This window comes from Trichosurus vulpecula, chromosome 2 (assembly GCF_011100635.1).
Source record: "Trichosurus vulpecula isolate mTriVul1 chromosome 2, mTriVul1.pri, whole genome shotgun sequence".
NCBI lineage: Eukaryota > Metazoa > Chordata > Mammalia > Diprotodontia > Phalangeridae > Trichosurus > Trichosurus vulpecula.
In genome coordinates this window covers 382,929,923-382,956,287 of record NC_050574.1, presented here as the reverse complement: position 1 = coordinate 382,956,287, position 26,365 = coordinate 382,929,923, and the positions used below count along the sequence as shown (strand labels likewise).

At 34.7% G+C, this 26,365-nt stretch overlaps 1 protein-coding gene across 3 annotated transcripts in view; it reads left to right on the top strand.

Moving 5' to 3' along the window:
* Nucleotides 1–26,365, top strand: part of USP25 (ubiquitin specific peptidase 25) — a 188,323-nt gene that overhangs the window by 94,353 nt on the left and 67,605 nt on the right. For all 3 annotated transcript variants that reach the window (XM_036744290.1, XM_036744291.1, XM_036744289.1), the window contains 7 exons: nt 9,401–9,528; nt 10,093–10,188; nt 11,456–11,617; nt 13,145–13,353; nt 15,872–15,942; nt 16,905–17,133; nt 18,661–18,861. In XM_036744290.1, the coding sequence (XP_036600185.1) occupies nt 9,401–9,528; nt 10,093–10,188; nt 11,456–11,617; nt 13,145–13,353; nt 15,872–15,942; nt 16,905–17,133; nt 18,661–18,861 (1,096 nt within the window). The remainder of the gene's footprint in view (nt 1–9,400; nt 9,529–10,092; nt 10,189–11,455; nt 11,618–13,144; nt 13,354–15,871; nt 15,943–16,904; nt 17,134–18,660; nt 18,862–26,365) is intronic.

Genomic DNA, 26,365 nt, shown 5'->3' with positions numbered 1-26,365 from the left:
AGCCTGAGGTCCAGAAAAGTATTTTATTCAAGCTTACCAACTAGTTTATAGCTTGGCTGGAACTACAACCAGATTTCCTGACTCTCCCAGTCCAGAGTTTGCTATCTTTTAAGCTTAAGTTTATAAAGCAATATGTAGAGGAACTAAACTTTACCCCTCAAAAAAAAAATTAACTTGCCATTGTAGTGTGCTATTTTCATTTGTTGCCTCTGTGGTCTGAACTGTCTTGCGCTTTCTTTGTATGAAAGGAAAAATGGTGTTCTATACTCAAGTATTTATAGATTTGTGACCATGACTTTTTTTCATTTATCCCAAATCTAACTTTTTGTTAAAATAATTCAATTTACTTAAACTTTAACAAATTACGATTAAACTTAATTTTAGAGACAATTCTTCAAAAAGATACATCTATAGGGTTTCGTTAGTTACCTTTCTCACTTATATCAACTCTCCTTGATTTTTATTTGTATATTAAGTATATTTAGTTGTATATTAAGTTAGTTGTATATTAAGTTTTGTTCTAATCCATTGCCTTACTTGGGACTTGAGGGCTGGCTTTTATACTTCTTGGTAGCTAATCCACCCTTTCTCTATCTAAACTGCAAGTGGTACTTGACTCTCAGGGTTTTCATAACGCTGCTTTCTTTTAGTTCACCTTATATGTTTGTTTCTCAGTCTGATTATCTACATCAAGGCTGTCCAACCTTGGGTTATCTTAGGGCTGCATTAAAATAAAATAATTATTTGAAGGCCATACTCAGTATAAAGAATTACAGTACACTAATAGAAAGTGGGGGAATGCGCATGATCAATATGACAGGCGAAGGCACAAAGCATGAAAGCAAGCACAAAACAAAGCAACAACACAGCAGTATAAAGGTAGGTGCATACTGACTAGACTGCATCATACAGATGGAATGCATCCCACAGATGGATTGAAAATTCTGTGCGATATGCTCTGTCCGTAACACTGCTTAAAAACACCAAAGAAAATTAACATCAACAAGATTATTTATTAGTGATGGAATTAAACAATCTAACATGCATTCCATGCAAATTGGTTATTTTATTTTTTCACTTGTGAAAATTAAAACCCACAGGCAGGCCATGTAAAATCACACTGCAGGCCACGTGGCCCACGGACCATATTTTGGACAGCCTTGATCTACATCACACTTTCTAAAGGTGGGCGCTCCACAAAGCCCTATCATGAGTAGTCTCTTCTGTCTCTCTCTCTTCGTGGTGACTTCATATAGCGCTAATGTGATATTCACAGCACTTACAGAGGCTTTGAATACGCCAGCGTAGTTCTGAATCACAAAATATAACAGACTCTCTACATGGAAGACAGAACCAAAACATTTATTCAAACACCAGAAAGCCAATTCCCAACACCAGAAAGCCAGATCTACCACAGCAGCAAAGAAATCTATACACATTAACAATGCAGGGGGCACTGCCATCCCCTAGCCTTCCCCCTGTTAGGGCCTTCCCACAAATGAACACCCTCAAGCAAAACCACTCCCTCTCTAACTCTCGCTAGTTCCTTTGCCTGCTCTTTCCTTCCCAGCTCTGACTGCTTTGATCAACTTCCTTCCTCTCAGCTTTGCCCTACTCCTGCTCCATGCCTTCCTGTTCCACCTGTTCAGCAAGCTCCTCCCATCACAGGCTTCATGTGACTCAAGCTCCCATGTGACTCAGGCAGGTCACATGGGCCTATTAATGAATGGGAATGATCTTCCCATTAGGCAAAAATACATTAATACTACATAAAAATACATTAAATATACATTCAGCCCCAAGATCTTTCACATCCATTGCATAAGTCATGAGAGTTTTAGGGGTAACTAGTTTCAACAGGACCTTACAACAATATAACAGGGAAAACATGAAATAAACACATAAAACAATATCTTAGGGTGGGGCTTGAGCACAAGCACCACATCATTCCCCCCCCCCCCCCCCTTGAACAAATGGGGCCCAAAATCCCTTGGAGTAAGGGGCGAAGGTCTCTTCTTCCATAGCTATTCCCTGTTGAAATTGGACATAGAGCTGTCCCTGCCCCAAGAGGTCCCATTAGGTCAATTCTTCAGCTGGCATCTGGAGCTTGGCCTACGCCAGGTCCAGGGGTGACACATCACAGTCGTGGACAGGGGCTGCCATCCAGCTTAAGTGATCAGGCTTCTGCAGGTGGAGAGTACTAAGCCTGCAGGAAAGAAATCTAGCAAACAAATTTAACAGACAAAAAGCCAAAAAGAAACAAGGAGATAATAACCAGAAGCAGGGTAGATATAGGATCAGTAATGCTTCTGGAGTCCATGAACCCACTAACATAGCCTCATTCACAGTAAAATATGAGTTAAGGGTAAAATTTGGTAATCATCTCCTGAATAAACAACAGTTACAGTAAGTAACAGACTCTCTACATGGGAGACAGAACCAAAACATTTATTCAAACACCAGAAGGCCCAATCTACCATAGCAACAAAGAAATCTATGCACATTAGCAATGCAGGGGGCACCTGCCCCGTGTGCTGTAATTTCCACAGCCTTTGAAACATCATCTGGCTTCCATTTTACCCATACTTTAGCTCCCAATTTTATTCTATCAGTAGAGCCAAACCCTTCAGTTCCTCTGATAGTTATTTCGGAGGGAGGGCCAGTTTTCACAAGAAATAATAATCACTTGAACTATTCCATCATTTTTACAAAACTATATGGGTTCTTCAACTAAATTTTGGAATGTCACAGTAATTTCTCATTGGTAATTAGAATCTATCACTCCAGCCAATACATGTATTCCTTGAGCTGCTAATCCTGATTTAGGTAATATGCATCCAAAATGATTTTTAGGGATTCTTATACATATTCCAGTAGAGATTTTTCTTATTGCTTTCCTGTCCAACCAAAAGTCCTCTAAACAATGTAATTCATATCCTGCCAAACTAGGTGTTCTTGGATACAGTGCTGGGACATCTTGGCTTATAGTCCAATACTCAGTATTTGGGATTTTATGTGTTTGCTGTTTTCTGATTTGCAGATTTGGAGATGTCATTCTGGCTAGAGGTGTACTTTCTCCCAATGGTCTGTTTTTCAAATTATATAAAGCAGTGAACAAATTATCTTTCCAATGTTGATAAAAATTATTAGAACTTAACTTTCTTAACTGTTCTTTCAGTAATCTCTTCATTCTTTCAATTAACCCAGATGCTTGTGGATAATATGGTATGTGATATATCCATTCTATATTGTTTAATATACAATATCTCTTCATTTCATTACCTTTGAAATGCGACTTATTGTCACTTTGAATCTGCATTGGGGTTCCATAATATAGGCTTATGATATCTAGAGTTTTACAGGTGTTTTTCTGGGTTGCATTCTTACAAAGACAAGCCACTAGTACACCTGAATAGGTGTCAACACAAGTACATATAAATTTGCATCCTTTATCTTGGGGTAGTGGTCCAATATATTCTGTCTGCCAAATTTGGGCTGGAACTTTTCCCCTTGTTATCTCTCCAGTTACTATCTGAGGAACAGTTTGCTCCTTTTCTAATTGACATAAATGACATTCCTCTGCTTGTTTTAACAATGAATGAGAGATACTAATACCTCGGTTTTGTGGCCACTGGTTTGTGGCCTGGACCCCTAAATGGCTGGCCGTTTGATGGACCTGTTTTGCTAGTACTGGATCATCATTTGGTGTCAGAGTAGGGACAAGATGTTGAGTAGCAATCTTTGCTAGTCAATCAGCATGGGCATTGTACTCATGTACTGGCATAGTGAGGGCCACATGAGCATCTATGTGAAAACCTGATGAATTAGTAACCAAAGACATGTCCCATATATCTTCCCATAATTCTTTGCCCCAGACTTGTTTGCCATGAATTTCTCAGTTTTGATTTTTCCACATTGGCATCCATGTAACCCATTAGCTACCGCCCATGAATCAGTGAATATATGACACTATCCTCTTTGTTCTCTTTTAATACCTTGATGTACTTCCATAAGTTCATCATATTGACTACTTCCACCTATCCCAGTACTTGCCAAAGTCTGCCTAGCACATGGGTTATAGGCTACTGCTTTCCAATGTCTTTTGTGGCCCAAATATTTTTCTGTCCCATCAGTAAACCGTGTATGTTTCTTTTGTCCTTCAGGTAATCCATCATATCCTCATTCCATTTTACCAAGGACTGTACCAACTGTTGCTTTGGTTCAGGGGGTTTATCATTTCCATCAGTGTCTATGTTTGCTATAGATTCATGTAGAATAGAAACTCCACTTTTGCCTGTTTTAGATCTATTCTGAGTATACCATTCCCATTTAATTATGCTAGCCTCTTGTGCATGTCCAATTTTATGAGAAGCTGGGGTACTCATTACCCAGGTCATAATCAGGATTCCAGGCCTTAATATAACCTCATGGCCCAGAGTCAGTTGTTCAGTCTCTACCAAAGCTGAATGTGCAGCTAACAACTGCTTTTCCAAAGGGGTATTTTGAACTCCAGATGAAGGGAGTTTCCTTGACCAGAATCCTAAGGATACATTTCAACTTTGTTGTTTTTGCCATAAACTCCAGCTTGCATATTCATCTTGTATAGTCACTTGTAATTTCACCCAGCCACTTTGCATAGGTCATAAATCTAGGGCCAATTGTATAGCAGCCTTGGCTTCTTCAAAGGCTTTATTCTGCTCAAGTTCTCAATCAAACTCATGTTTCTTCCCAGTAACTTTATGTAAGCCTTTCAAAATTTGTCCTAAATGCAGAATGTGATGCCTCCAATATCCAAATAATCTTATAAACTTTTGGGCCTCTTTCTTATTGGTAGGGATAGGAAAATCCTGAATCTTTTGTCAGGCTTGTGGGATAATGTCTTGCAGGCCCTTATTCCATTGTATACCCCCAAATTTTATAGTTTGAGCTGGTCCTTGAATCTTTGCAAGGTTAATTTTCCGCCCTTTGCTTTTCATATGCTCAATTAAAAGTGTCAAACTTTTCCACTTTTTTTGCATTTTTTCCCTATATCATAATATCATCTATGTACTGGGTAAGCTGTACACCAGGTAGCTCTAATTCATCCAAATTTTCAGCCACAATCCTGTGACAAATAGTGGGGCTCTGCAAATATCCTTGTGGCAAGTGGGTAAAAGTGTATTGTCGGCCCTGTCAAGTTAAAGCAAACTGCTCCCATTGTTTAGAATCTATTGGGATAGTAAAGAAAGCATTGGCCAAATCAATAACTGCGTACCAAGTCCCATCCTATTTCTGGATCCTTTCTATTAAGGTAACAGTATCTGGAACAGCAGCATACAAAGGAGTCACCTTATTCAATTGTCTATAATCCACGGCCATTCTCCGTGTCCCATCTGACTTTCGTACTAGCCAGACAGGATTATTCCATCCAGTGGTTGTAGGGACTAACACTCCTGCCTCAACATATTCCTTTATAGTACTGGTAATTTCCTCTTGCCCACCTGGCACACAGTACTGCTTTAAAGTAATTACTTCAGAAGGTTTAGGTAAAGTGATAGGGCCTAACATGTGTGTGTGTGTATATATATATATATATATATATATATATATATATAGATAGATAGATAGATAGATAGATATAGATATATAGATATATATAGATATAGATAGATATAGATATAGATAGATATAGATAGATAGATATAGATATATAGATATATATAGATATGAAGGTGTGTACATATATATTTATTAGAATGGAAGTAGATCATATAACTTACAGTTGTGGGTAGTAGATGTATTTTCAACCAAAAAAAGAGATAGAGGCAATTACAAAACATAAAATAGGTAACTTGGAATACATGACACTGAAAAACTTCTGCACAGACAAAATTATTATGCCTATAATGAGAAGCAGTTTAACTGGGGAAAAAAATCTATCTACACGTACACACACACACACACACACACACACACACACACATATACAAACATAACTAAGACATGTATATGATATCTATTATATAATAACATATATGTGTGTATGTGTGTGTGTGTGTGTGTAAAATACCTTTTCCCATAGATAAATGGTCAAATGATATGAACAAACAGTTCTCAAAAGAAGGATTGCAGAGTTTTCACAGCAACATGAAAGAATGCTCCAAGTTACTAATACGAAGAGAAATGCAAATCAGAGCCTCTCTGAAGTTTCACCTCATACTCTGTAAACTGACAAAAAATGGCAATATTCAGTGTTGTAGGAGTTGTGGAAAGATAGGTACACCAATCATTGTTGGTGAAGCTATGAAATAATGCAACTATTTTGGAAAGCAATTTGGAATTATGCAAATAAAGTGACTAAAATGTTCACACCCTTTGAACCAGAGTCTCCATTGCTGGGCTTATACCCTAAGAAAGCCATTGATAAGAGAATCTCCATAGACACCAAAATATTCATAGCAGCATTCTTTGTGACAGCCAGTACTGTTTGTCATATGGAATGCCTCTCCGGGAAGAGAAGTGATACTCGAAATAACTATTCAGATATACAGGAAACAGGACACATCAATAAAAACTTATTTAAGAAACAAGTTTGAAAAATGATTAAACTTTATTAAGTAGAGAGAATAAAATACTTGAGTATTTCAGGAATAATCTTAATCATATTCAGATAACATTGACTAAATTGTAGGTATCACCTATGACTAATAATTTAGTATGAAATCTGAAATTAAATATCAAAAGGCTATACTTAGTTGGTCATATCAAAAGTATGTACATATATGTTCTTAAAAATAATTCTTGATGTTACTGTAATTAAGTGACATGTACATTTGGCACAAGAAACGATTTGCAATGACTTGGGAAGCAGTTTTTTAAAAAAAAGTATACCTGTAAGATGTTTAGAATAGTATATCTTTTTGTAAGAATAGCAGTATAAGAGTCAAAAGTCTTAAAAATTATGTATTATAAAGTCAGAAAAGCTAAAAAAGGAAAAAATGAAGGTCATTGGATGGCTAAGAGATTATGCTGTTAATAGAATAATTCATTACTAGAAGTGGTTGGGATATATTTTGCTACTTATTGGACTGTGCAGAATAAAATTTTTAATGTTCTTTCTACATTTTCTCAAAACTCACATGAACTATCACATAGACAAAGTACAAAGAGCCAATATTAATAGTAATAGTAAAGATGCATATAAAAACAAAAGATGAAACTTCTCCTTTATCTCTACATATTCTTCCTGTTAAAGAGTCAGAGATGAGTCACATTCATTATAGCCATTGTCCTCTTAGTGTAAGTTATACAGTTGTCTCTTTATACTTAAATATTCATCTTCTGTGATCCATTACTTAAAGAGTAATGAAAACAGTTTTTTGTCATTTGTTATCTGTATCTAAACGAAAAGGCACTTTTTTTTTAACAATCTCTGACTCAAATTTCATTCTTAACCTTCAGAGATACTTGGGCAATAGATTATAATTTATTAATTGGAAAAATCAAGTTTAGCTTAAAAGAAAATAATTGTCATTGCTATTTCATATTATTTGCAACTTTAGTGATGAATTAATTTAAAAATAGTGTCTTTTAATCTGAGGTCACAGAACCAGACACACCCATGATAGTGTGTTAGATTAAAAAAAATTCAGGGAATTTCTGGTTATCTTGTCTGACTCTGAGAAAGTGATGTCCCTCCACAGCTATAGTGAGGAAGAAACAGTCACTGCAAATGGAGGAGAAATTTATCCACAACAGAGGCACATTACATACAAAAATACTATGAACATCTTTTAGTAAGATATGGAAACTATTTCCTGAATATGGCGAAAATGGTACTTGAAGAATTATATTCCAGAATAACCTACTCTTGATTTTGAGTAACTAATTACTCTGCGTTATTGTAGATTCTCTTGGTTTCCAAATCCAAAGGTATCAGATCCTAATCTTAAATTTTAGAAGTTCATAAAAACTTGAAAACAATAGTGCTTAAAATTAGCCTGTAGAATGTAAAGTGTAAAATTCTTTGCTCTAATGATTCAGATTATTTTATTAAATTCCAGTTAGTTAGTTGTATTTGGTTTCTTTGAAGTACCTTTGTCTCTTGTCTTCAAACCCTTTATATTTTGGTCAAGATCACTTTAACTTTTCACTTTGTAAGATCAGTTCCATGTACCTTAACTTTAGATAAAGACAATTGTCTGTTAGTCTTCCTCCAAGAGAATTGAAATGTATACCCCTCAATTCACAATTTCATTATTTTTGCTGAATGAGTTTAGTTTATATCTCTCTATATACCATAGTGTTTATTAATTTATATTACAAGTTGATTACCAAACTCACTAGATAGTATAACTAGCCTTTTCAAAGTAGTATTACCATCCTTTTTCTCAACAGGGACCATTCTTGTTTTGGTAGTAATTTGCAACTGGAAGGCAACTAGGGAAGAGACACTTAATTTTGTTGTCTATGTGTTTTGGACAACATTAATTCACACAACTTTGGTGATTTGAGTTTAAATTAGTGTGCTTATGTAGCTGGAGGGTACTATGGTTGTTTTGTACCTGAATATGCATTATTCATAGTATATTTTTTCATGTTTGCATATTTGTTCTTTCCAATTCCAAGTTACTTAAACACAAAGTTCCCCTTTCTCATTGACCAATTACGTTCACATAAAATTTGCAGTTGTTAAAAGAAAATGATTCATTTCAGGAACTGAGTAGAATTTTACAATGATGGCACAGTTGCCAAGATGTAAGGTTTTCCAGCCTTCCTAATTATCATCATTTGGCTGAGAACAGATATTTAATTTGAAATATTAACCTTTTAAAAGATTTATAGTTTTATTTCCCATAACTGTGCATTTCTTATATTTAGTGAAATATCTTTTCTTGAAGATAAGTTCAAGTGGGAAAATAAGGATTAAATGAAAAGAATGCCAAAAGTCTATTCCTACATTTTAGAGTGAGTCTTGAATGCATGTTGTATTTAAAAATTTAGCCTTTTAAGTAATTGAAAAAATACCTTAAGAGCTTTGTCACAAGTCTTTGATACTTGGTTTCAAATAATAAAATAATCGTGTTGGAAATTATATCATGCAGTTGAGTTCAGAAGTCTCTTGCAAGTTGTGAAATTATGACTTGAAATAAAACCCTTTTTATTCCCCTTTGGTTTATAGAAGTGTTACAAATAGAGGGTGAAAAGAAATGTGAGTTACACTGCCAACGACCTTATCCTTAAAAAAAAAATTCAAAGGACTTGATAGCATTTTTTTTGTATTTTGATGTATAATTTAGTTAGATACTTAGTTTACCAAGATATTAATGTTGTAGACTGGTTGTAAAAATGCTAATATTACCTAATTTTTTTAAAAGTAGGAAAAGTGTTACTAAATTCTAATATGTCTTTTCTTATTTAGCATTGGTTCACAGAACTTCCACCTGTATTAACATTTGAACTGTCAAGATTTGAATTTAATCAGGCTTTGGGAAGACCAGAGAAAATTCACAACAAATTAGAATTTCCTCAAGTTTTATATCTGGACAGGTATGGCTTAATTAGCATAGTAGTGAGAGAGAGACAGAGAGAGAGAAAATACATATATGTTTAAATTATATTTGCAATTTAGTGAATTACACTACTATTGCTTCTATGTGAAATTCTGATTTAATTTTATTGGAAATAAACTTTGTTTTGAGAGCATATGGCAGTTTGCATAAAGAAATAAAAGTGTTAAATGACTACCTTTTCTACTAGTAGTTATCATTTATAAGATACAAAATGTTCAGTGGAGAAAGAACATTAATTTGTGGAGAGAGTATTGTTATAGAAATAAAAAGCAAACTTGACCAACTTCCACATTTTCTTAAATAGTCTCAAAAATTATAAGGGAAAATTGTCTTTTATACAGTCAATAAAATGGTTCGATGTCTCTAAACATTGTAATTAATGGTTTGTGATTTTTTTTTTGTAGCAATTACTTTTGTAGCAAATGGTTTCATTTAAATTACTTAGAACTGAGTTCAGTATTCTTTGCAAAGTGGTATGCCACTTATAGTGGTATCTAAGTTTATAGAAATTCTAAATGCTGGCTTTTTATTTTATTTACAGATATATGCACAAAAACAGAGAAATAACAAGAATTAAACGAGATGAGATCAAGAGGCTAAAAGAGTACCTTACAGTATTACAACAAAGATTAGAAAGGTATTCTTTGAGAACTAAAAAGATGCTCAGTGCAATTTACTTTATATTTTATATGTTGTTCTTCATAGTTAATATAAAAAGTATGATTATAAAGATGTTGGTTTTAATCCTTCTTTTTAGTAGATAATATAGCAATAATTTTGATAAGAGATAATTTTTTTGAGCTGATATAGGTATATGATTGGTTTTATTACCTAACTGCTTTTCAAACTTTTTCATCTCAGGACCCTTTTACACTCTTAAAAATTATTCAAGACCCCTCACCCCCATGAGGACTTTTATTTTGAATGTGTGAGTGTATGTGTATGTGTGTATGTCTACATGTATATACATACACCGTATTAGAAATTAAACATCTTGTTCTTATAAAGCTTTGACCTCGAAGACCTCTGAAAGGGTCTCAGGGATCCCTAGAGGTTTCTGAACCTTACTTTGAGGATGGCTGCATTAGATTATTCCTGTCAAAGTTTCAGGACTGGCTTCTAGAGTAATTTTACTATTTTTTTTAAAGACACACAAACATATAGCCAGAATGATAAGGTATAACATGAAGCATATAATTCTGATTAAGATTTCTGTTATTATTTTTACTGTTATAGTATTGCTATACCTTGGTATTACCACTTATGGAATGGTTAACCGTAACTATTTCAGTTGCCATTAAACCCAGTTAATCTTACTAATCAATTTTTCCCCAACTTTTTATTTTCTTGTAAATTGAAAATCAAAACTTCAAACTTTTTAATATAAAAGTAATTAGCCTGTTTTTAAAAACCTAGTAATTTTTGTAATTTCTATGGCAAGGCAGGTTTGTAATTCTATAGTAAATGAATTAGAGGTGAATGAAAACCAGCTAAATAATTACATTGATCATGTGATATAAGTACTCTATCTGAAAATAAAAATATTTCTAATCCATGAAATAGCCAGAAATAATTATAGTCATCCCCCTGAGCTGTGACAATGAGAGGGAGTGAAGTCGCTGAATGAAAATAATATAAATATACATACATGTGTATGTGCATATGTGCAGAGGAAGTATTAGTGAATCAACTTGGAGGATATTTAAAACATTTACTTACTGTATTATTTGCTCCACTAGCTTTTTTCATCATTTCAGCGGAGAATCATTTGAGAAGAAAAATGGTGGCATAAAGTAATTTCATTTTATCATTATGTAACAGATGTTTGAAAACTCTAACATTTGCTGAAAATGGAGCTTTTTGAATATATTAGTAAATGCATTCGTACATTTTATGGTTAACAGATATTTAAGCTATGGTTCTGGCCCTAAACGGTTCCCCTTGGTAGATGTTCTACAGTATGCACTGGAGTTTGCCTCAAGTAAACCTGTTTGCACTTCTCCTGTTGATGATATTGATGCTAGTTCCCCACCTAGTGGTTCCATACCATCACAGACATTACCAAGGTAAAAATATTTTTTAATGTGAGGGGAAACATTTATTACAGTGTGACATTTAAGATGGAGAGAGATTCATTTAAACAAAATGTAACATAGTTTCTTGTTCATTTGCTGTAATAGATTAAAATGAATGTTTTTATGAAATAAGTTTAAATTTTTAAGCTGAAAAAATTGGGAAAATGCATGTTTTCTATATATCAATTCAGAGCTTATTAAAGTAGATTATTGTACAGAGTTAGGAAATTTAATGTTGTACATTTTCAAAACAAAACACACCTTTCATTATAGGTATAAACATTTTGCCCTTATATCTTTGTACCTTTATGTAGTGACACAAAATAATACTGAGAGTTTATGCCATCATAGTACTAAAAGCTGACAGGTACTATCAAAACATTTTACACAATATCCATATGTAGAGTATATATATATGTAAGTTCATTTTTATTTTCAAAGTAATTGATGTATTCAATTAATTTCATTTCACTTAAGTCTTTTTATTATGAGCTTACTATTGCAAAAGTACTAAGGATACAAAGATTTTTTAAAAATTGATGTTCCTGTCCCCAAGCTAGATTAAGGCTAGGCCAGGGTAGAGTAGTATATAATATATGCAAAGATAAGGTACTAGTCAAAGTTAGAGGTAATTGAGAAATTAGGAAAATTTAAGCAGAAAGAGTGCTTTTACTGGGGGCTAGAGGAGTGGGGAGAATTAGCTTGCTAGAAGAGGTGGCTCCTGAGTTGGGACTTGAAGGAAGATGTATTCTGAAAGGCAGAAATCAGAAGGAAGTGTATTCCATGAACGAAGGATAACTCCTGTAAATACTTAGAGGTCAGAGATGTCATGTCAAGTTTGAAGAATAATTGGTAGTCCAATTTATCTCAACTGTACCATGAAAGTGAAATAATGTACATTTTTCCCACATGTGAAATGGGGCTGGAAATGTATGTTAGGGCTGGATTGTATGGGGCCTTAAATGCCAAGCTGAAGATTTCTATTTTATCTTAGAAATAATAATGAGCCCCTGAAGGTGTTAATCAAAGGAGTAACTTGATTAGGAAGATTATTTTAACATCTGAGTGAAGAACAAATGTTGCAGTCAGGCGTGGGGAGGTCTGTAGGTGAAGATACTGGTTTTGTAGTTTAAGCAAGAGGTAATTTGAGGGTTTGAGCTTCTGTGTGTGTGTGAGAGAGAGACAGACAGACAGAGACAGACAGAAACAGAGTTAATGGATTTGGAACTGGTAATATTTAATGGATTGCATGTGGGAAGAGAGTTAAAGAGTTAGTGGCAGCATAATTCTAATTTTAATCTTATTCAGTAATAAAAGCTTGAAGTATTTAATGGAGTTTTGAAGATTTGCTCTTGGCCTTTTTTGTTAATTAGAATACTGCAGTCAAATTTAAATATTTAATTCTTTATTGTTTTTTAAAAACTATTATATTTTTTAAAAGTATTTTTATATAAGTGTGGAGGATTTATGCCTCTATACGACATGTTATTTGTCTTATTCTATCATTTAAAAATACAGCACAGCAGAGCAGCAACAGGGAACTCCTTCAGAACTACCAAGCACATCACCTACACCAAGGTCATTTATACATAAGCCATTTACACAGTCACGAATACCTCCAGATTTGCCCATGCATCCAGCACCAAGACACATAACAGAAGAAGAACTTTCTGTACTAGAAGGCTGTTTACATCGCTGGAGGACTGAAGTAGAAAATGACACTAGAGGTAAGACAGTTAATGTAGTTTAGTAAAAGTTGTGTTTAAGGAAATCCTCTGTGAATTCCATTCCTAAGCATATAAAATGCTCATTGTGTTTTTAGAGTAGTCTTGTACAAGGCTTTGCAAGCTATACTCCAGATGGCCCGCTGCCTTTTTTTGTATGGTCCATAAGCTAAGAATGATTTTTACATTCTTGGGCCATAGGTTACTGATCTAGTCTAGTACAGCTCTTAAATTTAGCTTTGTCTAACTTAAATAAATCTTTAACTTTTTAACTTTTTTTCTTAGGTTTTATTTTTTAATTTGAAATTCTAAGTGGGTCTTCACTGAACCTTCTTGAAATCTCAGTGGCTATTTTATTTATTCATTTGTACATTTAGTCATCATGTTTTAAATAGAATTTCCTTTTCATATTCATGTACTTGTAAAGAATATGTTAAAATAATATTTGTATGTCAAATTATACTTCCTATCAGTTTAATGTAATTTCAAAATATTAACTCTTTGGTCACTGATATATGATAAATTTACCATTAGTAATTGGAAATGAAATTTCTATAATATTTTGGATTTTCATTGTGCTCTACAAATATTTTCTCATTTGATCTACTCTGTGACACTGTGAGGTAAATGTTGCCGATGAGAAAACTGGCTGGCATCAGATATCACATTTTTCTTCCTGAAATCTTTGGTAATTTCTCCCTTTCTTCCCCTCTTACTTTCCCTTATCCCTATCCCACTTTCTGATACTTTCTCCTTTGATTGTGGTTGCCTCGGGAGCTGGATCTCAAACCATTTCAGCTTCCTTCCACACTGGACAATTTAAAGTTCCCCATCCTAGATATCAACCCCAAGTGACTCAGATGGATGCTGTGCTCTTTCCTTCAGGCTTAGTAAAATGATGCAGAATATCCTTTACCCCACCTCCCTCCAGAACTACTTCCCCTCCTCCACCATCTGTCTGTCTCACTCTTACTCACTCTCACTGTGACTTGTCCTGGTGTGCCGTCTCCTTCTGTCCTTCTATTTCTTAGTTCTTAGGCTTGACTTGTTGTTTTCAGCTTTGTAACACTGGTATTATGGGGTTTACTACCCTGACAGTTCAGAGTTTTGCAATGCTGAAGATTCAGGGTTGTGACACCCTCATACTTTTGCTTCTGGAAGGGCTACTGCTATGTTGGCTAGCTGTTGGGACCCGCACAAATTTCTGTAGCCTGGAACTGGGGTCTTCACGTCACTGGAAAAGAGGGAGGAGAAACTGAAATGTTGGGGTGATTTTGTGTTAAGCCTGTATCATATTCTTAGGTCTGCTAGTGGCACCTCCTTGCTGGTAGCTTGAGAGGTAAGGGAAGAGGTGCTGAATGAGTTCAGGGTCAGTGAGCATTGGTTCATGAATTTGTTGTTTTTTGTGATTTTTTTTTTAACTTTGAATTTTGGCTTTTAACTTTTTGGATGCCTTGATGAAGTTGTGTTTGTCTTTGGCTCATAGTTTCTGTTTTGAAAAGGTTTGGGAGATTATAGTAATCAGAGAAAATGTCTACTCCTCCATCTTGTTGCTCACATGATCTAGAAATCCAGAAAATGCATTTTAAAATTAAATATATACTTGGAATTCATGACATTGAGTGCTATTCTAAATAATTGTTGTAAAATCTATGTATAGCAAAAATTATCCCACATTCCAGGAAAAATCACCAAAATATTTTGAGCATTATTCAAAACAATAATATTCTGATGCAGTAATAATTTTGGATAAATCAGTGATGTTCAATCTGTTCTAAATTAGCAGCATTAGAATTTGTATTTATTTGTGGAATGGATCATTACAACTACATTTATTAATCACATAGCTATTAAGTGTCCAAAGCAGAATTCAAATCATGGTCTTTTTGAGGCCAAATCTAGCCCTGTTTCTGCTGTGACAACTTCTTGAAAATACTTCTTTGTTGGGGATGTTAAAAAAAAATTGATGAATCATAATTTTTAAACCAATTCCAAGAAATAATTTTCTAAATTTAATTTTAAAGCTTGAAATTTTCAAAATTAACCCGTGTATATCGCAGATCAAATCAACTATTTTGACAAATTCAAGGAGATAAGTATTTTATCTTTAATTATCTTACTTATTTAGTTATTTCTCCACTTTTTGTAAATTTAGGCAGCCTTAATATTTCTAGATTTTGTGGATTTTAAATATTGAACATATACTTATAATTCTACTACAAAAAAATAACACTCCAAATAAGTTTTGCCAAGTCTATGTAGTTCAGAAAGGATATCAGGAAATAATATACATATTTTGAACATATTTAGAAGTCTCTGTAATAATAATTTTGAATAAACTACTGATGAGAAGCATATTTGGAATTACAGTGTTAAAGGTCATATTGATTTGAGGGATGGATTCCTCTCATAACTTTATAGATGAAATAAGATTTGATCCTTTTCCATATAGTTTTAGTAGAAGTACGTTGTATTAATCATAAAGTGATTGCCATTAAAATGTATTTCTTTATCACTTTAGATTTACAAGAAAGTATATCTAGAATTCATCGTACAATTGAACAAATGTACTCTGACAAGTCAATGGTACAAGTAAGTGAAATTCTGAAGTGGGAAGTACGTTAAAATTATATTCAGTCCAACATACAAATTTTCAAATAGTCTAGTTATATATTTTGTTGTTTCATTCATTATTTTAAGGGTTTCCTATTTTATTTTATTTTTGGTTTGTTTTTTCTTTTTGAGGGGAGAAGGCAGGGCAGTTAGGGTTAAGTGACTTGCCCAGGGTCACACAGCTAGTAAGTGAGACCGGATTTGAACTCAGGTCCTTCTTACTCTAGGGCCGGTGCTCCGCTCACTGCTCCACCTAGCTGCCCCCTAGAGTTTCCTATTTTAACAGTTTTATTTTTTTTTACAGTTTTTGTTAACTACATGATAAAATGTTTAATACTTTGTTGATTTTTTAAAAAATCTATCAAATATTACTTTTCATAGAGTCATTAGGGCTTCTTTTGCATTTTTGAGGGAAGAAAAAATATTTCTTATGGTTGTTGAAAATAAAGTCAATAAGAGTATTTGAACCTTTATTTTTACAAATCACTGCAGTGGTAGCTGGAAAGCTTAGATAATTAGATAGCAGTTCAGGACTCTACGCCATTTCAGGTTCGTTACATTATAGTTAATGTGTGTTCATATACATTACATAAATTATGCAAATCCTATTTGACTCCCCTTGTAAAGCATTTAGAAATTTAGCCAAACCATATTGTATGCATAAAGCTTTTGAGAAATTTGTTATTAGCAAGTGGCAGTATGTCAGTAAATGCCCAGATACCAACTTCAAAAGAGAATATCCATGATGTTTGTTAAATTTTCATTTCAGCTAGTTTCCTTCAACTGTGGGAAAGTCTTCCACTTTGGTCACCCAACTGTAAATTAATGTATATTTAAGAAATACAAGTATTACAAGTTAATTTTAATATTATCCTAAATTATTATTTGACATTAACTAGAAAAATTACAAGTTAACTGCCCTCCCTACCTCATGTCTTTAGGTTCCTTATCGCTTACATGCTGTCTTAGTTCATGAAGGCCAAGCTAATGCAGGACACTATTGGGCATATATTTTTGATCATCACCAAGAAAGATGGATGAAATATAATGACATTTCTGTGACAAAATCAACGTGGGAAGAGCTAGAACGGGACTCTTTTGGTGGCTACAGAAATGCCAGTGCATACTGTTTAATGTACATTAATGATAAGGAACAATTCTTAATAAAAGGTAAGGATGCAAGAATATGAAATTAAATGTACTTACTTAAGTAAATTCCTTCTTACCTAATGTGTTCTACAAAATAATCAAGTGCTATGTGGATCCATTTGATATGGTTTAATCAGTTAATGACTGCTATTCCAGAGTCATATTTTTATTTTATAAGTAAAGAAACTGGAGGTTTGAGAGGTCAAGTAGCTTGGCAAGTATAGCAGAATTAGAACTATAATTTAGTGTTGGCATTGTTTGTGCTCTTATCCTTGGTATATCTTGTAGCCATTTATTAATATAGTAACTTGTACTGTTCATATATTGACTGAAAGCAGCTCTTTTATAGTCTATTGAGGGTTTATATATGTTTAAGCCTGTCATTGTTGCTGAATTTCACAGATTTAAAAAAAAAATTAGGTGGCTAAGGAACATTGAGAATTGAGGGGCAAAAGGAAGATAAAAGAAAAAGATACTTTCCCACCCTACCTCCAACCCCAGTATTTCATTGCCATTTTTAGTGTATTCTAAGAACTATTTAGTATTATTGCTTTTCCATTTATGTATTCTTGCTTGGTGACTGCTTCATGATAGAAAAGGTATTTGTTTTTATTTTTTGTTTTTTTTTCTCTTTTTGGCTTACAGTAGAGACATAAGTAGATACTTAAAGCAAAGTAGTCCTTGTGTAATGTTTTGGCAAACCTTACCATTTTGACTTGCTTTTTGTTAAAAGTTCATAGGATAGTATGATAAATGCACTGTGCAAGATTGTGATTTAATTTATAGTTCTGTCCTTAAATATGGCAGAGATCCCTGATTTTTTAAGTCCTCCTAATACAGATCACAGTCCTGCTATAACTTAGAAGATAGTCTTTGAAAACTGCTATAACCAAAAAATTCATTACCCCATGGTCAACTTGGTGATGACCCTTTTTAAACAGTTAGGACCCTTTCCAGTGAGGAAGGACTTGCTACTAGAGCTTTCATTCTACTGGAGTATTTGAACATCCAGAGTCATCTCCATACTATGTTGGGCCTTAGAGAATGCTCAACAAAGTATTGTATAGGTATGTACAATAGTGGAGTTCCAGCTTTACTACTTACAATTCCAGAAGTAATTTCTTTCATTCCTCTTTCATCAAAAACAGCACCAATTTGTGAATAGGCACAAACACAACGTATTTTCTTATCATAACAGTAAGTCATTGCATGCCAGAAGCTCTAATTCTAAACCTTAATTCTCATTTCTGCATATTAAATGTGTAGAAATCATAATACCTATATGGTTTGTTGAAGAGTGATTTGTAATCTAATATTCCTTTCCAAGTATTTTGTAATGCATATTTTTCTGTTTACCTTTTGATTTTTAGGTAATATAAGTTTGTCACCAAGTGGTAAAACTAAAGATTTATTTCATGCAAATAATTTTTATTTCACAAAGTATAAGCTTAAAATATTTGTTGAATTAAGTTAAAATATGTTCTATTTTGAGAACTGCATTTCTTCATTCTTGATCACATAATAGTCTTTGAAATATATGATTTGCAGAAGACTTTCATAAGGAAACTGGACAGAAACTTGTTGGAATGGAAACATTACCTACTGATTTAAGGGACTTTGTCAAAGAAGATAATCAGAGATTTGAAAAAGAGCTAGAGGAGTGGGATCTACAGCTTGCCCAAAAAGCTCAGCAGGAAAAGATTTTAGCATCCCAGAAAATGAGAGAGCCAACACCTTCTGTCATGACAGGTCAGATAATTTTTCTTCAGTAGTAATATTTTAAAGGTTTAACAGAAAACCGTGTATGTTCTCTCTTTCTATAATAAAAATATGTGTAAAGTATATATATATATATATATGCATATACACATATGTGCAATACATATATGTATGTGTAGATACAGAGTATATAGTAATAATATGTTATATGTATATATATATATATTGTGTGTGTGTGTGTGTGCGTGTGCGCGCAGACACATACACATATTCCAGTGTTCCAGGTCCTATGCAGACTGGAATATTGGATTTCAGCAGTGACGTCAAAGCTTGTTGATGATAGAAGTCTATTTTCTGATTCTACTAGACTAGGAATATTTCACTTGGCAGCTAGGTGGTACAGTGGATAGAGCTCTGGGCCTGGAGTCAGGAAGACCTGAGTTCAATTCCAGCCTCAGATACTTACTTGCTGTTTGATTCTGGGCAACTCGCTGAATCCTGTTTGCCTCAGTTTCCTCATCTGTAAAAGGAGCTGGAGAAGGAAATGACAAACCACTCCATTATCTTTGCCAAGAAAACTCACAGAGAGTTTGACACAACTGAACAACAAACAGCAACGAGGAATTGCACTGTTAGCAAGATTTGAAGTGAATACTTGTGTCAGGTGTATCTGTGTAGGAGAAGATTAAAGGTAGAATTGAACAAGACTACAAACAAGTCAACAGATACCTTAAATACTCGGTGATGTGAGTGCATAGTTTAGGCTAGTGTGAAAAGTATGTCGAAAGATATATCATTCAGTATCAAGAAGTGAAAGGCAAAGTTTTGTAGGCTAGACATAAGCCTCACGCTAGATAGATAGAGCAAACACTGAGTAATAAAAGCCAAAATTTATAGAGTGCTTCAAGGTCAACAGAGCATTTTCCGTATATTAGCTCATTTGATCTTCACAACAGCCCTTTTGTGGTAGGTGTTCTTATCTCCACTGAAAAAAGTGAAGATGAGAGAGATTAAATGATTTGCTGAGGGCCACATAGCTAATAAGTGTCTGAGTTGAAATTTGAACTGAGATCTTCCTGCCTTCAAATCCAGCACTCTTTTCTGTGCCTCCTAGTGTTCTTGCTACAAAAAGTAAAATTATTGTAATAGGAAATGATTCTTTACTAATGTGGAAATTTTTAAAATATAAATTGTGCACATCATATTGTTGACTTTTTAAAGAAAGATAGAAATGAACACCAAATGAGAAGAAATTTAAAAATGAAAAAAAGCTATACCAAGGACTCAAAGGTGCTCCAACTTGACCTATTTAACCAAACAAATGATGCATTAAAATGGGAAATAGATAAAGGAGTAGGCCAATACAGACTTTCACCATTTCTGGCTGAAGTATTACTAATAAAAAGCAATTTCCACAAGGAAAAAGACCAAAAGAACCTAAAATTTACTTAGAGAATACTTTGCTAAACTTCCCATAAAGCTGTCTTTTATGTTATATACCCAGAACTTTCCAAGTAACTCTACATTTTTCATCAGTGGGTCTGCTTGGTTTCTATTCAGTGAAAACCATACCTTTCCTGTGGCAGATGAAAGATGAAAAGACTGAAGAAAACAAAGGTTCCCTTTTCCAAGCATACTGATTTGTTAAGCAATACATATCAGTTGCCTAATAAAACAGGAGTGAACCTCCTCACCTTAGCTATGGACCCTGAATACAAGGGGAAGACAGACCTTTATACACCAAAAACAAATAAGATCAGTTAATTAAAAAGAAACAATACAACATTAGATAATTTGATTTCTAACTTAAGGAAAGAGTAGGGACTTTGCAAGGTGGGAACAGGTGAACAGGTACAGTTCCCTGAACTCAGAAAAAGAGGTATCCCACTCCCCTCAAGAGTCTGTAAAGAGTCAAAGGAACATGGAAATAATAACTGATTGGTCAGTAGGGGGCCAGTTTTCAGATAACACATATGAGTTGCTGGAGATCACTCCTTGCATCAGTTTTTGGATATCACCGGGTTTCTGGTCAGCATCACCGACGTCCATAGTTAAAGTGCTCTAAATAGCAGGGAGAAGTGATACAATTTCCTAGTCATGCTGGGATAGGTTCAAACAATGCAATAAAGTTTTCTCACAAGACAGAATTTGGGCTAGATTCATAATTGAGTAGAAAAGTAGCTCCAGAAGATTGAGTCAGTGTGGTTCACCCAATTCCCATAGTTAACCACTTTGTGTCCTAATCCCCTCATTGAAATTTGGCTTTTCCTTCAATTATGAGTTTTAAAAAAATTAGACCATGATATAAAAAAACATTAAAAACAGTTTATTTAAATGTTTTTCCTTTGCTGAATATATATGAAATATTCATATTATTGGCACTAATAATAATATTAACAATATGCATAACCTTGTTTCCCTGCTTATTTCTATTTGTATTCTTGCCTTGTCTGAGTTTATGATTGTTATCCCTAGCTCTTTTGAGTTTATCTGAGGCCTAAATAAATTCTCCTCTAGTCCTCTTTTCTCTGTGTGGATCTTTGTTTCAAATAAATTTTTTGAAAATAACATATTGTTGGATTATCTTGTCTAATCATTCTGTTACTCTTCTCCATTTTGTGTGTTAATTGCTTTCATTTTTACTGTTCTAATCAATTTTGTACTTCTTTCCCATCATGGCTTCTTGTAACTTTTCCTCCTTTCGTTGCACCTCATTCGTTACAAAGAAGGAGGTAGAAAAAGAGAAGAAATCTGATCAACACTATTTAATTTATAATTGAGATAGTCCTAGTTGTGTGACCAACAAGATAGACATTTTCTCTGAATTTTGAAACCTCTCAAACCTGTCTAAAATAAGAATTATGTGCAAGAGGTTAAGCAATTTCATCTCTCTCCACAATCTAGGACACCAAAAATTCCAACAAGATAAAAATTTGATGGACTAGCAGCAGAGAAGGCCAGTATTCCCTAATTAATAATGAGCCATCATCCAGCACTCTCTCCCCCTCAAGGAATACAGAATTTTTTTTTTAAACAACTAAATAAGAATAAGGGATATCAATCAAAAATAAAAGTCTCAAATAGACAGAAAGGTAGAGATAAATAATGAAGAGAATGAGGGAAAACATTTTTTTCTTCAAAAAAATCACTGAAAATATAATTTTAAAAAACTAATAAATTAAAGGGAAGAAGAAGAAGAGAGATTTTACTTGAGTACTTAATTGAGAGTAAAAAGAGGGTAACAATTAAATGGATTGAAAAGCAAGAAGGAAATAGGAACCTACTAAGAGTTCCAAGTTCTAAACTTCCAAAACTATGAAAACAAATAGCAAGTGGAGCAGGGAGGGTGAGGGAAGAGAGCCAGTGGAACTGTGATAGCCCTAAAAAAATAAGCTTATAACTAAAGAGACATAATATTGTGTTTACAGTATAAAAGGAAGAAAAATAAAATCTTAATTTAAAAAAATTAAAGACAAATGGAGGAAAATATAAGACTAATCCTTATAACTTTAAACATGAAGGAATTAAACATTCTAATAAAAGGTAAAAGAATGACAGATTGGATTTCTAAAAACTGCACAATATGTACCTTACCAGGAAAACCTCTAAATAAAAAAAGACATAAATAGGATAAAAATGATGGACTAAGGAAAAAAGTTATTCTGCATCAACTGAATCCAAAAAACTCAAGCTAAAATAAACATTGAAGACTTTAAAAAGGATAAACAAGGAAACTACATTTTACTAAAAAGGAAATATAGATAATAAACCAATGTCAGCATTGAATTTATATGCTTTGAATGCCTTAACATCTAAATTAATAAAGAAAACATTAGCTGAGCTCCAGGAACACATAGATAGTAACACAACAGTGACCGGAGACTTCAAAGTTTTACCAATTTTTCCATCGCTTTGGGGCATCTTGTCTGGATACTTCTCCTCGGGTTCTGCATCTTTATTGAGACATTTCCTTTTGGTACTTTGTTTCCTTTTTATGCTTTGTATAGCCCAGTTGCTCACTTTCTGATTCTTTCCATTATCTAGTGTGTACAACCCAGAGCCTGAGGGCAAGGCCACCTCAACCTCCTAAGTCTAGCTGGGTTCAAATTCACTTTCCTCACCACCTCCTGTAGCAACAGCCTGATTCTTCCTTCTTGCTTTTTGTAGCCACATAGAATCAACTTTGCTGCTGCTTGTGGAATAGATAAAAGATGATATGATTTTGAACAGTTAGTGTAACCTCACTGTGTATGTATGGAGTTTTTAACTTAGATTCACCCAATTTTTATTTCATGGCATTACTTGTATAGTCAGGTTTTAATTAGTGAATCTAGTAAAGTTGCATTATTCAAATTCTGACTATTCAAAGTTAAAATTATTTTTCAACAGTTGGGCTAAAATAACTTGAAAGCCAGTCTTTGTAAACAACTTTAGTCATTTTATTTATTTGACCACCAAAGAACTGGAAACAAGCAAGGATTGCAGCCTCTTAGAGCATGAGAATTCCTAGACTGAGAAATAAGCATTGATTTTTTAACTTAAAATCCCCTTCTACATTGCCTCCCAATGAAAGTGTTAGGCATTTTTATTTTAAAAAGTTAAGGGGTGCAGAGCCAAGATGGCTAAGTGAAAACAGGGACTTGCTTGAGCTCTCCCCCAAATCCCTCCAAATGCCTGTAAAAAATGACTCTAAACAAATTCTAGAGCTGCAGAACCCACTACATGACAAAGTGAAACAAGTCTCCAGCCCAAGACAGCCTGGATGGTCACTGGGAAGGGTCTATCGCACCATGCTGGAAGCAGAGTGCAGCCCAGCGTGGGCCCCGCCAGGGCAGACCAGGCAGAGCTGGCCTCAGGGCCCTGAATCACTGAGCTGTGGCGATTTCCAGACTTCTGAACCCACAAATGCCAGAGACAATATAGCAGGTCAGTGGGAAGACTGTTGGACTTGAGTGAGAGAAGGGTGAGGTCCAAGTCCCAGGGTGTCAGCAGGGGCAGCTGCTTCCAAAGCTCTAGGGCCACAGACAGTGGGGGGAATCAAGTGGCTGATCAGAGCAAGAGTGCAGGGATGTCTCTGCTGGTGCTGAGGCAGGATTCTCTTGCTTTGGCCTGCTTGGATCTGGGTCACAGTTCTAGATAGCAGTCCTGAGGTGAGGAGAAGCACTGGCATGGCAGAGCTTGTGGTGCTCATAGAGGGGGAGTCCTCCCAGTAGTTACACGGCAAAAAGGAGTGCTGGAGATCACTCACAGATCAGAGCACAGGCCAGGAGAGGAGTAAACACCTCTCATTGGATCATAGCACCTCAGAAGAACTGAAAATTTACAAGTGCCTAGAAGTAGTTCTGAAAACAGCAGCACGAAACCTCTGAAGCTTGGGACAGAGCACTCGCCACTCTGGAAGCAGTCGTACCCTGACAAAGAGTTCAAATGTCAAGTAATTGGTTGGGAAAATAAGCAGAGAGAATAAAAAAACTCAGTTCTATAGAATCTTACTTTGGTGACAAAGAAGATCAAAACATACAGCCAGAAGAAGTCAACAAAGTCAAAAGCCTCCAAGAAAAATATGAATTGGTCTCAGGCCATGGAAGATCTCAAAAAGGAGTTGGGAAATCAAGTAAAAGAAGTAGAGGAAAAATTGGGAAGAGAAGTGAGAGTGATGCAAGAAAACCATGAAAAACTAGTCAACAGCTTGCTAAATGAGACCCAAAAAAATACTGAAGAAAATAACACCTTAAAAAATAGACTAACCCAAATGGCAAAAGAGGTCCAAAAAGCCAATGAGAAGAATGCCTTAAAAGGCAGAATTAGCCAAATGGAAAAGGAGGTCCAAAAGATCACTGAAGAAAATAATTCCTTAAAAATTAGAATGGAGCAATTGGAAGCTAGTGATTTTGAGAAATTAAGAAATTATAAAGCAGAACCAAAAGAATGAAAAAATGGAAGATACTGTGAAATATCTCATTGGAAAAAATCACTGACCAGGAGAATAGATCCAGGAGAGATAATTTAAGAATTATTGGACTACCTGAAAGCCATGATCAAAAAAAGAGCCTAGATATCATCTTTCAAGAAATTATCAAAGAAAACTTCCCTGATATTCTAGAAGCAAGGGGTAAAATAGAAATTGAAAGATCCCATTGATCGCCTCTTCAAAGTGATCCCAAAAGGAAACCCCCTAGGAATATTGTCACCAAATTCCAGAATTCCCAGGTCAAGGAGAAAATATTGCAGGTAGCCAGAAAGAAATAATTCAAGTATTGTGGAAACACAATCAGCAGCTTCTACCCTAAGGGATCAAAGGGCTTGGAATATGATATTCCACAGGTCAAGGGAGCTGGGATTAAAACCAAGAATCACCTACCTAGCAAAACTGAGTATATTACTTCAGGGTAAAAAATGGATTTTCAATGAAATAGAGGACTTTTAAACATTCTTGATGAAAAGACCAGAGCTGAATAGAAAATTTGACTTTCAAATACAAGAATCAAGAGAAGCATGAAAAGGTAAACAGGAAAGAGAAATCATATGGGACTTACTAAAGGTGAACTGTTTACAGTTCTATAGGGAAAGATGATATTTGTAACTCATGAGACCTTTCTCAGTATTAGGGTAGTTGAAGGGAATATTCTCTCATATATATATATATATATATACACACATATATATACATATATAAATATGGAGAGAGACAGAGAGAGGGAGAAGAGAGAGACAGAGATAGAGTGCACAGGGTGAGTTGAACATGAAGGAATGATATGTGAAAAAATAAAATTAAGGAGTGACAGAGGAATATATTGGGAGAAGGAGAAAGGGAGAGATAGAATGGGGTAAATTATCTCACATAAAAGTGGCAAGAAAAAGCAGTTCTGTTGGAAGGGAAGATGGGCAGGTGAAGGGGAATGAGTGAAGCTTACGTTCATCAATTTGGCTTAAGGAGGAAATAACATACACCCTCAATTGGATATCTTACCCTACAGGAAATAGGGGGGAAGGGGATAAGGGGGGAGGGGAATGATAGAAGGGAGGGCAGATTGGGGGAGGGGGTAGTCAAAAGCAAATACTTTTCAAAAGGGACAGGGTCAAAAGAGAAAACTGAATAAAAGGGGACGGGACAGGATGGAGGGAAATATAGTCTTTTACAACATGACTATTTTGGAAGTGTTTTGCATAATGATACATGTATAAATTATATTGAATTGCTTGCCTTCTCAAGGAGGGTGGGTGGGGAGGGAAGAATGGAGAGAATTTGGAACTCAATGTTTAAAGTTGTTTTTACATGCAACTGGGAAATAAGATACACAGGCAATGAACTATAGAAATCTATCTGGCCCTATAAGAAAGTAAGGGGAAAGGGGATAAGGAACGGGGTGACAGAATGGAGGGCAGACTGGGGAAAGGGGCAATCAGAATACATGACATCTTGGGGTGAGGGGAGGATAGAGATGGGGAGAAAATTTGTAACTCAAAATCTTGTGGAAAGGAATGTTGAAAATTAAAATAAATTTTTTAAAAAAGATTTTAAAAAAGTTAGACA